This window comes from Nymphaea colorata, chromosome 1, assembly GCF_008831285.2.
Source record: "Nymphaea colorata isolate Beijing-Zhang1983 chromosome 1, ASM883128v2, whole genome shotgun sequence".
NCBI classification, from domain to species: domain Eukaryota; kingdom Viridiplantae; phylum Streptophyta; class Magnoliopsida; order Nymphaeales; family Nymphaeaceae; genus Nymphaea; species Nymphaea colorata.
The window spans coordinates 18,750,311-18,763,950 of record NC_045138.2 but is presented as its reverse complement, the minus strand read 5'-3'; the positions used below and the strand labels follow the sequence as shown (position 1 = coordinate 18,763,950).

At 38.2% G+C, this 13,640-nt stretch overlaps 1 protein-coding gene across 7 annotated transcripts; it reads left to right on the top strand.

The window, feature by feature from the left end:
- The first annotated feature begins 523 nt into the window (after positions 1-523).
- On the top strand, positions 524-13,141 carry LOC116245901 (disease resistance protein RGA2-like). 7 transcript variants are annotated; one of them, XM_050075696.1, is made up of 4 exons: positions 524-4,715; positions 5,534-8,393; positions 10,340-10,614; positions 12,656-13,141. In XM_050075696.1, exons 1-2 carry the CDS (start codon positions 854-856, stop codon positions 5,590-5,592), a joined length of 3,921 nt encoding a protein of 1,306 aa, XP_049931653.1. In that variant the 5' UTR covers positions 524-853; the 3' UTR covers positions 5,593-8,393; positions 10,340-10,614; positions 12,656-13,141. The 7 variants fall into 7 exon arrangements, with proteins under 7 accessions (XP_049931653.1, XP_049931652.1, XP_049931651.1 ...); XM_050075695.1 differs by having other exon boundaries at positions 5,528-5,788; XM_050075694.1 differs by having other exon boundaries at positions 5,528-6,309.
- The last annotated feature ends 499 nt before the right edge of the window (positions 13,142-13,640 follow it).

Sequence of the window (13,640 nt, the reverse complement as noted above, 5' to 3'; positions counted from 1 at the left end):
CTAAAGCTGTTAATTTTAAATTCATATAAAATCTAATCTGCATTTCGATGGGATACCAACGATTTCTTTGGAATTAACTTGTAAAATTAAACTTTTCAGTTCAAAACGGTTCTGTTAAGTAGGATTTCAAATAACCTGCGAGAATCTGGCCAAGTCTGTCGACAGATAACATCGAGGACAAAAGTTAAATCAACGTTAATTACAAGATATCAATCACTTTTGGAAATCAAGTCTACCAATTCAATGATTAAGCCGATCGATTGTGATTTGATCGAGAAAAATATTTATTTATTTGAAAGAAAATAAATGGAAGGTATGAAGAAGTAATTAAAAATAAGTACGTTCTTAAGATTTCTTCAAAAAATTAGTTAAAACATGACGCGTGAAATAGCCACCAATAGGACTTGAGTCGCCAATTCAAGCAACAGAATTAAATATATACAAGCAATCTTTGCACCTCATTAACGAAATATAACAATTGAAGTTTGTCAAATAGACAATATTGAAGTGAAGGTGCTACCTAGAACAATTATGGCTAGGAGAAGCGTTCTCGAGAAGCTTTCAAAATAAAAACACGGGGCCAAATTAATTGATGTTGTATCTTTGTCCCCTTCTGTGAATTGGTCTAGATCAGGCCAACTGCCTTGAGATGGGATATGGTAATTAACAGCCTCAAATCCGACCAAAACCAAGGCATTCAGGTCCCAGCTATTCAACTTCTGCAAGAAGTTTCGTTTAATTGGACAGGCAATCTCTATAAATTCAAAGTAGGTGGTACTTATTTGTTTGCCAGCAGACTGCTCCAGTCTCATGCAAGCCATCTCTATTTACTTAAACCAAACTGCTAGATCTCATGCATCACCAGTTCATCTCTCCCTCTCTCTCTCTGTGCACAAAAATGGCAGAGATTGTTGCAGCCCTTTTGCCCATAGTGGCCGAACTCGTAGTTGGAGAAGCTCAAAGACTTGCTTCAGGGGTTGCTTCTGTGAAGAGCGAGCTAAGAAATCTGGAGAGTCAACTGAAGGCCATTCAACCAATCCTTGAAGATGCTCATAACAAGCAATTCACGTCCAGAAGCATTAAGGCCTGGATTGCGAGGGTTAGTCACACCATTTATGATGCTGAAGACATCATTGATCTCTATACAGCCAAAACCCGAGACTTAGATGCACAAACTAGACAGGGGAAGGTACGCAAACAATTGTCTTCTCTTTCTTTTATGTGTCGAAACATCTTATTTATGCGCAAGACCGCTAGTGAGATAAAAGAGGTGACTGAGAGGCTGAACTCACTTTACAAAGAGAAGGATAACTATGGCCTTGTACCCCTCACAACTGGGTTAGCACCTCCACTAGATCAAACAAAATTATTATGTAGCAACCGCTTAACAACTTCTAATATCACCGAGCAAAATATTTTTGGAAGAGAAAAGGACGAGGAATTGGTTGTTGAGTGGTTGAAGAAAAGGCCCGATAATAAAGCAAAAGAGGCTAATCATGTCGTGGCAATCGTTGGTATGGGGGGACTCGGAAAAACGACTCTTGCCAAGTGGGTCTACAAAAATTCGAGCATAAGAGCGCATTTTGAGAAGTTCATATGGATCTGTGCATCAGAAAGGCCCCGCCTACAGCAACTATTCGAACAAATACTAGAACAATTAAAAAATAAGAGAGAGAAAAACATAACAGGGTTGGAGGCTTTAAACCTCGAGATAATGAAGCATTTGAAGGGGAAGAAGTTTCTGCTTGTTATAGATGATGCATGGGACTATGATTGGTGGACTGAGTTGAATGGCCTTTTGCAACAAGGTGCTCTAGGAAGCAGGGTTCTCATCACAACTAGAAAAGAAGAAGTTAAGGTGAAGATCGATGATGTATATGTGCATCCAATGAAGTGCTTATCAGATGACGAAAGTTGGTGCCTATTTGTGAATAAAGTTTTAAGGAGAGATGAGACAGAAGAGGAACTTGACAGAGTGAAAGATGTTGGAAGGCATGTAGTAAAGAATTGCAAAGGGTTGCCCCTTGCATTAAGTGTTGTGGGCAGCCTGTTGAAACAAAAGGAGAGGAAGATATCTGATTGGGAAAAGGTTAAAAACAGCCCATTCTGGAAATGGGATGGCATTGTCGACAATGATGAGAACAAAGAAATCCTTTCTACCATTGCTTTAAGCTACATGAACCTCCCCTTTTCTTTGAAACGATGTCTGACATATTGCTCCATGTACCCAAAAGACTATCCGATGTATAAGGAGGATCTAGCTTGGCTATGGGTCGCTGAGGGATTCATTACAGAGAAAGAAGCACTGCCGGAAGAAACGGAAATTTGTACTGCTCATACATATCTTGACATGCTAGTTGGCTGTTCACTTGTTCAATTTAACAGGGACTTGAAGCTCTACAAGTTACATGACATTGTTCATGATTTTGCCTCCTCCATGAGACTAAATGAGAACGCAAACCCCTCGAACCTCTCGCTGACTGCAAGAACTTCACCGAGTCAAGCACGTTCCTTGTGCATAACAAACTCACATGAGTCTCTTGTAGATGGCACACAAATCAATCAACACACAAAGCTTCGAACATTGGTGTTAAGAGGGGATTTATGCCGGACATATCCTCTAGCTAGCATCCTTTTGAACTTAAAGTGGCTAAGAGTGCTAGACCTAAGTGACAACTTCCACTTACAAGTACTTCCAGAGACTTTGGGAGATCTAGTTTTGCTGAAGTACTTAAATCTTAGATTCACAGGAATAACAACTCTACCAGAATCAATTTCAAGACTAAGAAGCCTTGAGATGCTTAACCTTAGTGGTACTCGTATCGAAATGCTCCCCAAAGGTACTTCAAAGCTGAGGGCTCTGCGACATCTTCCCTTGGGAGACGAATATTCTTTCCCCATTTGTATGCCTGAAAATATTGGTAAGTTGACAGTCTTACAAACATTGAATAACTTTGTGGTGGGCAGTGATACAAGCAAGAGTAATGGATGTAGCATCAAAGAGTTGAATCACATGAACAATTTAGAAGGATTGTTGTGTATTCATCACATAGAAAGGGTGCATAACAGAGTAGAGGCAAAAGATGCAGGACTACACAAGAAAGCAAAACTACATGAGTTAAGGTTACATTGTGGGCCAACATCCCTTCATCAGTCGAACAGTAGTTTTACAGAAAGAATCGAGGGCATATTTGAAGAGCTTCATCCTCCCAAAGGTCTCAAGACACTGGAAGTGTCTTACTATGCTGGTACATGGTTTCCTTCTTGGATAAGTTCTTTAAGTTGTCTACAGAGAGTTTCTATAAAGAACTGCAACTTTTTGAAAGAATTACCCATGTTAACATGCCTACCCAAATTGGAAACACTAGTCATTTCCAACATGAAAAGCTTAGAGGTGTGGCCCCAAGCAGAACCAATGCCCCAGCTCAACAGTTTAGAGGTTTATGACTGCCCAAAGTTGAGAGTCTTACCTGCTGGATTCCCCAAGCTAGAATCGCTACAGATTCACAGGATGGGAAGCCTAGAGGAGTGGACCCAAATAGAAACAATGCCTTTCCTCCGAAGCGTAGAGATTGTCTACTGTCCAAAGTTGAGGTCATTACTTGGTGGTCTGCGACTCACCCAACTTCACGAACTGAAACTAAAGGACCTTCCTGAGCTTGATTCAATGTCATTGACATCGTTGGATATCATTAGGGAGTTAGAACTGCATCAATTGCCTAAATTTGACGTGCAAGAGCACGGGTTTCTTCACATGTTGAAGACAGTGACAGCACTAAAAGGCTTAGACCTGAATGGGTTTCCGGGATTGGCTATGGAGTCCCAAATGGCTGAGGAAGCACTTGAGAATATGATGCATCTGGAGAGATTGTTTCTGACGGATTGCCCAAACCTAGCTGCACCGGTAGCAGATCTTCTGCAACACCATCACCTCCCTCGGCTCCAGCATGTGCAGATTTGCTCTAGAAACAGTTCTGATCGTATAATATATCCATCACTTGTATCGTTGCAGTTAGAGATTGAGTCAAAGGATGGACTCAGCGGATTCAGAAACCTGGGAAGTAGGGTAGATAGACTGATAATCAGGTTGAACGATGAAGTGGATTCTGTGCCAAAATGGATCCAACGTCTTCAAAACCTCTATGCGTTGGAAATTCATGAAAGCCCCAAGCTGACCCACTTGCCGGAATGGCTGGGTGAGTTCTCTCAGCTTCAAAGATTAGAACTCGTTCGCCTGCCGGAGTTGAGGAGTCTGCCGGATGGGATGCGATCTCTCACGCAACTTCAAAGCCTGTCGATCGCTAGAGTCAGTGGGCTTACCCATTTGCCGGAATGGCTAGGTGAGTTGTCTCAGCTACGGAGCCTGAAACTCGAAGACCTGCCATTGTTGAGGAGTCTACCGGACAAGATGCAACCTCTACTCTATCTTCGATCCTTGAGAATCAATAAATGCATCGGTTTGAGACACTTGCCTGAATGGCTCGGTCGGCTAACCAATCTGGCGGATTTGGAACTCCGTTTCCTCCCTGGGTTGAGGAGCCTACCAGAAGGGTTGGGTCGCCTCTGCAGCCTTAGGTTGGTGAGACTGGAAGTCATGGCGGAGCTGACGAGCTTGCCGAATGGGATGAGGGACCTGCCTCAACTTCAACTGCAGATAGAGGACTGCACTGAACTGCTTCAACGCAATTCTGATGTCATTGAGCGTCGTATTGCGGGTAAGGAGAAACAATTACTTATTAATAATTCTCTCTGTGTCGGATGTTGGAGATTAGTAATGTTGCCTTTGTGTTGTTAGCAAAGGTTGTTAGCCAGATGTAGACAAATTTATGATACGTAGTAGGAATGTAATCTTGTGAAATGTTCTTGTTATATATTTGGTTTCATTAAATGGTCATTTTGCATTTGATAATTTGTTTGCCTTGCGTTTCATGTAAGTTAATCTCGTTTTGCTTTGAGTTAATTAGGTGTGCCCACATAGGTGACGTGAAATCATATTATTTAATTATAAACACTAGTTAGGTTCCATTCTATAATGTGTAGGTCCCCATCTAGTTATTTCTCTTTCTTGTTTTGTTTTATGTTACTTTTTAATTCAAGTAAAGTTGGAAATGTTTGCTTCATAATAAAGTTATATTAGTTATTTTTCCTTTCTTATTTTAGGTTGGTTTTAATCCAAGTCTGAAATGTTGGCTTTAGAATAGAGTTATATTAGTATAAAGGTACTGTAAAACCTCATTTTTAGACATTGAAAGAAATCTTCAATAACTTATAAATGAAATGGAGGTTAGGAGGAAGCGATAGAATGACATGGTTTCTAACCTTTTTTTTTTTTATGCTAAAACGAATACTGCTAAGAGGTGAATTGAGATCCACCAAACTGGAGACTATAGTACAGTATTAGAGCAGGAAGTGTTATTAATTATTATAATTAGTTTTGAGTTACTGCTAAATTACATTATTGTTAATACTTGAGTTCATAATTAGTAGTTTTAACTGGTTTCATCTTTTCTGATTTCTAATTGGTAAGTCGCAGCCTGGCAAGGACATCCCAACTGTGGGAAGAGAAACAAGAAACCCAAAGTAAACCATTAAGGATGGGATTAAAGCTCATAATGGCGGAGGTCAGCCGGCGGAGAGGCGGGGCACACAGTGAGATTAAGGCATGGTTGTGTGCATAAGAAGTGAGATACAACCAGCAAAGGAAAGCAGCTTCTCAGTGTGGGCACTGTGTGGGCAATTGCTTATCTTGAGTCGTAAAACATGTTTATTTTCATGCTGATACTTCAAGGTAATTTTTATCATTTATATACTGGTGTTTTTTAAAAAATTTAAAATTTTATAAGGTAGTCCTCCTTATCTAGGATTTTTTCCCTTGGCTGCCCAAGACAAGAATCACTCCTATGCTATCCTGAATGTTCGGCTAAGCATTTGTTCCACTAAAATATGTGTGTATTATGTGTTTTGCTTATCTTCTTTTATAATTTGTCCAAATAATCACTGTATTATTTTGTAGTCCGTAGTCACAAATAACATCTCGGAGTTTTAAATCATAAGATATTTCTCGAGTATAATACTGTGGGAAGAGAAACAAGAAACCCAAAGTAAACCATTAAGGATGGGATTAAAGCTCATAATGGCGGAGGTCAGCCGGCGGAGAGGCGGGGCACACAGTGAGATTAAGGCATGGTTGTGTGCATAAGAAGTGAGATACAACCAGCAAAGGAAAGCAGCTTCTCAGTGTGGGCACTGTGTGGGCAATTGCTTATCTTGAGTCGTAAAACATGTTTATTTTCATGCTGATACTTCAAGGTAATTTTTATCATTTATATACTGGTGTTTTTTAAAAAATTTAAAATTTTATAAGGTAGTCCTCCTTATCTAGGATTTTTTCCCTTGGCTGCCCAAGACAAGAATCACTCCTATGCTATCCTGAATGTTCGGCTAAGCATTTGTTCCACTAAAATATGTGTGTATTATGTGTTTTGCTTATCTTCTTTTATAATTTGTCCAAATAATCACTGTATTATTTTGTAGTCCGTAGTCACAAATAACATCTCGGAGTTTTAAATCATAAGATATTTCTCGAGTATAATACTGTGGGAAGAGAAACAAGAAACCCAAAGTAAACCATTAAGGATGGGATTAAAGCTCATAATGGCGGAGGTCAGCCGGCGGAGAGGCGGGGCACACAGTGAGATTAAGGCATGGTTGTGTGCATAAGAAGTGAGATACAACCAGCAAAGGAAAGCAGCTTCTCAGTGTGGGCACTGTGTGGGCAATTGCTTATCTTGAGTCGTAAAACATGTTTATTTTCATGCTGATACTTCAAGGTAATTTTTATCATTTATATACTGGTGTTTTTTAAAAAATTTAAAATTTTATAAGGTAGTCCTCCTTATCTAGGATTTTTTCCCTTGGCTGCCCAAGACAAGAATCACTCCTATGCTATCCTGAATGTTCGGCTAAGCATTTGTTCCACTAAAATATGTGTGTATTATGTGTTTTGCTTATCTTCTTTTATAATTTGTCCAAATAATCACTGTATTATTTTGTAGTCCGTAGTCACAAATAACATCTCGGAGTTTTAAATCATAAGATATTTCTCGAGTATAATACTGTGGGAAGAGAAACAAGAAACCCAAAGTAAACCATTAAGGATGGGATTAAAGCTCATAATGGCGGAGGTCAGCCGGCGGAGAGGCGGGGCACACAGTGAGATTAAGGCATGGTTGTGTGCATAAGAAGTGAGATACAACCAGCAAAGGAAAGCAGCTTCTCAGTGTGGGCACTGTGTGGGCAATTGCTTATCTTGAGTCGTAAAACATGTTTATTTTCATGCTGATACTTCAAGGTAATTTTTATCATTTATATACTGGTGTTTTTTAAAAAATTTAAAATTTTATAAGGTAGTCCTCCTTATCTAGGATTTTTTCCCTTGGCTGCCCAAGACAAGAATCACTCCTATGCTATCCTGAATGTTCGGCTAAGCATTTGTTCCACTAAAATATGTGTGTATTATGTGTTTTGCTTATCTTCTTTTATAATTTGTCCAAATAATCACTGTATTATTTTGTAGTCCGTAGTCACAAATAACATCTCGGAGTTTTAAATCATAAGATATTTCTCGAGTATAATACTGTGGGAAGAGAAACAAGAAACCCAAAGTAAACCATTAAGGATGGGATTAAAGCTCATAATGGCGGAGGTCAGCCGGCGGAGAGGCGGGGCACACAGTGAGATTAAGGCATGGTTGTGTGCATAAGAAGTGAGATACAACCAGCAAAGGAAAGCAGCTTCTCAGTGTGGGCACTGTGTGGGCAATTGCTTATCTTGAGTCGTAAAACATGTTTATTTTCATGCTGATACTTCAAGGTAATTTTTATCATTTATATACTGGTGTTTTTTAAAAAATTTAAAATTTTATAAGGTAGTCCTCCTTATCTAGGATTTTTTCCCTTGGCTGCCCAAGACAAGAATCACTCCTATGCTATCCTGAATGTTCGGCTAAGCATTTGTTCCACTAAAATATGTGTGTATTATGTGTTTTGCTTATCTTCTTTTATAATTTGTCCAAATAATCACTGTATTATTTTGTAGTCCGTAGTCACAAATAACATCTCGGAGTTTTAAATCATAAGATATTTCTCGAGTATAATACTGTGGGAAGAGAAACAAGAAACCCAAAGTAAACCATTAAGGATGGGATTAAAGCTCATAATGGCGGAGGTCAGCCGGCGGAGAGGCGGGGCACACAGTGAGATTAAGGCATGGTTGTGTGCATAAGAAGTGAGATACAACCAGCAAAGGAAAGCAGCTTCTCAGTGTGGGCACTGTGTGGGCAATTGCTTATCTTGAGTCGTAAAACATGTTTATTTTCATGCTGATACTTCAAGGTAATTTTTATCATTTATATACTGGTGTTTTTAAAAAATTTAAAATTTTATAAGGTAGTCCTCCTTATCTAGGATTTTTTCCCTTGGCTGCCCAAGACAAGAATCACTCCTATGCTATCCTGAATGTTCGGCTAAGCATTTGTTCCACTAAAATATGTGTGTATTATGTGTTTTGCTTATCTTCTTTTATAATTTGTCCAAATAATCACTGTATTATTTTGTAGTCCGTAGTCACAAATAACATCTCGGAGTTTTAAATCATAAGATATTTCTCGAGTATAATACGGCGAACTTTAAAAAATGAAAAAAAAAACATTTATGGGTGTGTTCAAATATTTACTTATTTATATATACTGATGCCCTTTTAAGGAATATGATTTATGAGTTTTCATTAATTATATTTAAAATTGACTTCAAATAACGGCAATTAAATCGTGGTAAATCCTTATATATTTTTACTAATTGCCTACCAGTTCAGGCTTGTGGCAATGGCTGCTCTCACCAAATTGACTTTGCCTATCCATTCCTTAGTTGGTTGTTTGGATGTTCGCTCATTGCATGTAGCCGTCGTTGCTACCAATGCCTCATGGAAACGGCTCGAATTTAAGAGCTAAGAACAATGTATATGGTTTCGACAAGCTAAGTTGGTCGACTAGTATGACTTCAAGTTGTATTAGTAAAAATGTGAAAACTGGTTCAAATTGTATTTGGATTGTGAAATCGGATTTTCGATTTGGGTATGGCCTTTTGTTGGTGGTATTTGAATCCCTATGTAAAAATCTGAAAAAGTGGATACAGTTAAGAGTATATTTGATTCATTGACATCCTTATGTGGAGCCAAAAATTTTTGGCCAACGACTGCTTATTTAAAAAAAAAAATTAAACATAAGAAGATGATTAAGGGACACTAAGCAAAAGAATCAAGGAGCATACACTAAATGAATAAACAGATTATTTGGAATAATTTAAAATCATTCCAAATAATCGAGGGTTAATAACAAACATCGTTTATGATGGTTTGAAATTTCGCTTCAAAAATGAAAACTACGGAATCATAATTCCTCTCCAAACAGGAATGACATAAAAAATCCATGTTCAATTTCTTAATTCTAGAAACAAAATATCTTGTTTGTCTAATAGTTCTAATTTCTTAAAAATTGAGTATTTTGATTTTAAAATTCCATTATATTAAGTGTATCAAAGCCAAACCAGAGACTTAAATGCACAGACTAAGCAACCGTCTTGTCTTCATTTTTACGTCGAAACTTGTCATTTCTGCCCAAGACTGTTAGCAAGATAAGAGAAGCGAGCGCCAGAGGCTTCACAACGAGCGGCAGATGAAGATGCCCCAGAAGTTATGGAGTCTCGGAGGCTAAAGATAAAGATAGAAGGCCAAATGAAGATGCTGAAAGAGATCTTTTATCGTTATCTAATAAGGGCGTTGCATTATCATTATCTAATAAGGGCGCAGCCAAATCTGTTGCGGGAAGAGATAAAACCAGTTCCGATAAATGTGGCCTCTGTTGTGAAACAAATTTCTGGGATATATATTAGTGGAACCTCTCTTTTCTCTCACGCGAACTCAGCTGCATCGTGTGAATCGGCCAAAAAATATGAAAAACATTATTTCCAAGAAGATAAACAACGAAAATATACAAAAGATATATATCCACACATATTGTTAAAATTAAAATCTTAAAATATTCTTCAAAACACAGTTAACATTTGACGGTTGGCAGTACTGAATCAGCTATTAAACCGAACTGATTCTATTGGAATCGACCTATTGCGGCCGAATCTAATACCAGAGGAAAACGATTTTGATATATTGATCGTTCTCGATTCTCTCCGTCTCCCATCCCCTCTGCCTTACACTTCTCTTCCCTCGAGTCTTCTATCTCTTTCTCCCCCTGTGAGAAGACTAAGAGGAAAGCCGGATTGCCCAGATGGAAGGGACGCAGCAAATGAGTGGAGCGGCACGTATCAGGAACATTAGAGAGCGAGGAACCATGGCAGAGGACTACGCGGAATATGCTAGGCCCTCAGTGAGACGGCGCGTCGAGTTACCTTTCTTTTACCTCGGTCCCGCAGTTTGTGAGCCTAAGAAGATGGAGGACCCCTATGTCCGCGACCATCGATGGAGGGGATTGGGAAGCTTTCTTGAGCGTTGCTTCTTGTGCAGGAAGCGTCTCGATCCCGCTGATGACATCTTCATGTACAGGTACTCCTCGTATTCTCATTTGTTTTATCGCCTGGTTTTTTTTTTCTGTTGCTTTTTTTCGTGGCTTTTGTTTTTGTTCGTGGACTCTTTAGCTCCTGCTTGGTTTGTTGCTCTGATCAAAATGCAGAATGTGAAATTGGGTTTTTCTTCATTGCATGCTCTTCCTATTTTTCCTTCTGATTGCTTTTTTGTGTATTTGGCTTATTTATGCTTCTTTCTGCTATTCTGTATCTGTAATAAGTTTGAATGTTCTTGCTTTCAGATCTTTTTTCTAATGGCGGTTATGTGAAGTTTGCTACATTTGTGATCTTTATGTTATTCTTTGATGATCTGTTACGTTATTTTCTCTTTCCGCGTCTTCTTTTCTGGAGTTTCACAAAGAAAAAAAATTACCGCACAGGGTGAATGACCTGTTTATTTCACCATCTAGTATCATGAATTCCTTAAGAAGCATAATTCGTACGCTTATGGATTGGTATTCTCAGTCCTTATTTTCAGATGCTAAACTGAAGTTGGTGTTCTTGGACATTTTTGCGCTTGATATGTAAGCAGGGTTAAAAGTGACGTTGAGTGATGATTGAATGCACTTTTAACTGATGGGGATTAAGGTTTTCTGTAAATTTCAAAATCCACACCGCAAGAAAAATGGTGGTTAATGAGAAATACTACGTGCAGTTAAACACATGTAGTAAGTGGATCTCTTAACTAATGAACAAAAAGCCTTTTTCCTCTGTAAAACTTTATGTATGTTTGATCCAAAAGAAAGGTTGAACTGAACTTCTAGAGCAACATTTGAAGAAATTGATTGGTCGATGTATGGTGGCCTCAAGTTTCAGGAGCAAAATCATGAATGCCTGCAGGGTGTTTCAACCCTCTAAAGTGAGCTGAAGGAATACATATCCGTCCTTCACTTAGCATCAACATGAAGGAAGAGAGATATAAACTTCTTAAAGGGGAAACCAGAGGTACTTGGATGCAGGTTTCTATACAAGAAATAGATTTTCTAGGAATTTTCTAACTAGTAGTTTGAAACAACTTTTGCTTGTGAAAGCCTCAGAGCCCACATGTGATGGAGGAAGAAATCATCAAACAGGTGAAACTTGCATAACATAGTCGGCTGAAACAAATTTAACTAGTCTACAGAAACTCCCCAAGTCTCCATACCTTGTGAAACATGAATGTGCCAGAACGAGCTTGATTGTGATTTAAATTTTAAACTATGGTAGTTAATGTGTTTACTATGTGATTAATACATTTTTCTTGTATGATTAAGCTTTTTCTTTTGTTCTTTCGCTATGGCATTATTTTTGTGTCTAAACTTGAGTTTTATTTTGGTCTTCAATGTTAGTGTGTTCAGTTTTATTAAATGACCTACTTCTCTTTTACACTCCACCTTTTCTCGTCCCCTCAAATTACTGATTGATTTTTAAGGTTTCTTATTGTTCTGTTTAACTCTTGTTCACTGATGATTGCACATATTTTATGCATTTGAAGCAGCATTCATCTTTGGTTTACACAAATAATGTCATGCAACGTAATGGCAAGTAGCACAGCCACATGGTAACTTGAAATTTCTTAAATCATTAGTCTTTGGGCTAGTCATGTGGATTTTAGCTCATAGAATATATGTTCAATTCTCATGTCAGTTATACAAGTCTGGTAATGATGTTCAAAATATATTTACTATTTGGTGTATGTAGGTGCGTGTGTGCTTGCATGATTTTATATAAATTTGCCCTTTTCCTTTTTTAAAGCTTAGATTTATCTGCTTAGAGTTGATGACCTCAACTTCATTCTTTGCGATTATTTCAGCTTCATGCCTATTCTTGGAAATTTGTGGTCTTTGATAGATCGATGGGAACTAGACATTGGAACTGTGTTAGGAAATGTGAATGTTCATTCTGCTAGCAAATTGAATCTATGTTGGAAAACCATCTTTGATGCTTTTACATTCAAACATTGATTTATTGGTTCTTCTCACATGTTAATCTTGCAGTTTCTATTTTCAATGCCAGAGGCTAATGGCTGTAAATATTTACAGGGATCTACGTGCATTTTGCTCTCCAGAATGTAGACAAGTTGTGATTGACAAAGAGGAGGCTTCCGAAGAAATGTTGATGGCTAGATCTGCAGCTAAGGCAACTAGCTCAGTGAATCATCACATTAGAAATGACAATTCAAACATGAAAGAATGGTCAAATAAATTTGCTAGAGGTTCGGGGAGAGCAGCTGCTTAGAATTGTCAAAAAATCGTGTACAGCATTAGATATCATCAGGTGTTTTCATGTGCTATTCCAGAACAATACATGGATAGCCGCTGAGTCTTGCATCTGCTTAGGCTGTTTCGTCTGTAAATAACTATCTTCACTTTGTCAGGGCATCCTTGACCCTCTCAGGATAGGTTGATTCGTTCATGCTACTTTTGATGTTATAACTATTGTTTACAGATATTCATTATTTTTTTCTTTGAATTAGCCTTGTACATTCTGGTTAAAAAGATATATAAAGTGCAAAGTTTAATCCTGGACGATTATATCCTGATTGTGAGTATGGCAGAAATGATCTGTTTGGACAGTTACTCTGGTGTACAGCCCTTTCTGAGTTGTATTTTCTTCATTTTTTCTCCTTTCAGCTGGGACTTTAGCTTCACTAAATCCCCCATACCATCAATGTCACTCTGTTTCATCGCCCACCGAGATGGGCTTTCTGTTTTCTAAAATTTTATTTTTTACATTAATCTAAAACATTTTAATTTATTACTTTATCAATAAAATTGAAAAATGAAGTGATACTGGGCAATATGTAACGATATGTATTGGTTGGCAAACCAACATGTCACTGATATCGTTGATCGATCGACAAAATTACACTTTACAAAACATCACAGTAAGCATGCCTTTTAACTAGTGATCTTATTTTCGTCCCAAACGTAAGCGATCTGTGTAAAAGGGATGCCCAAGTGTCTACACCTTAGATTTTTACCATAAACCGACACTCGCTTAAATGTTTGCCATTTCTGACGCTCA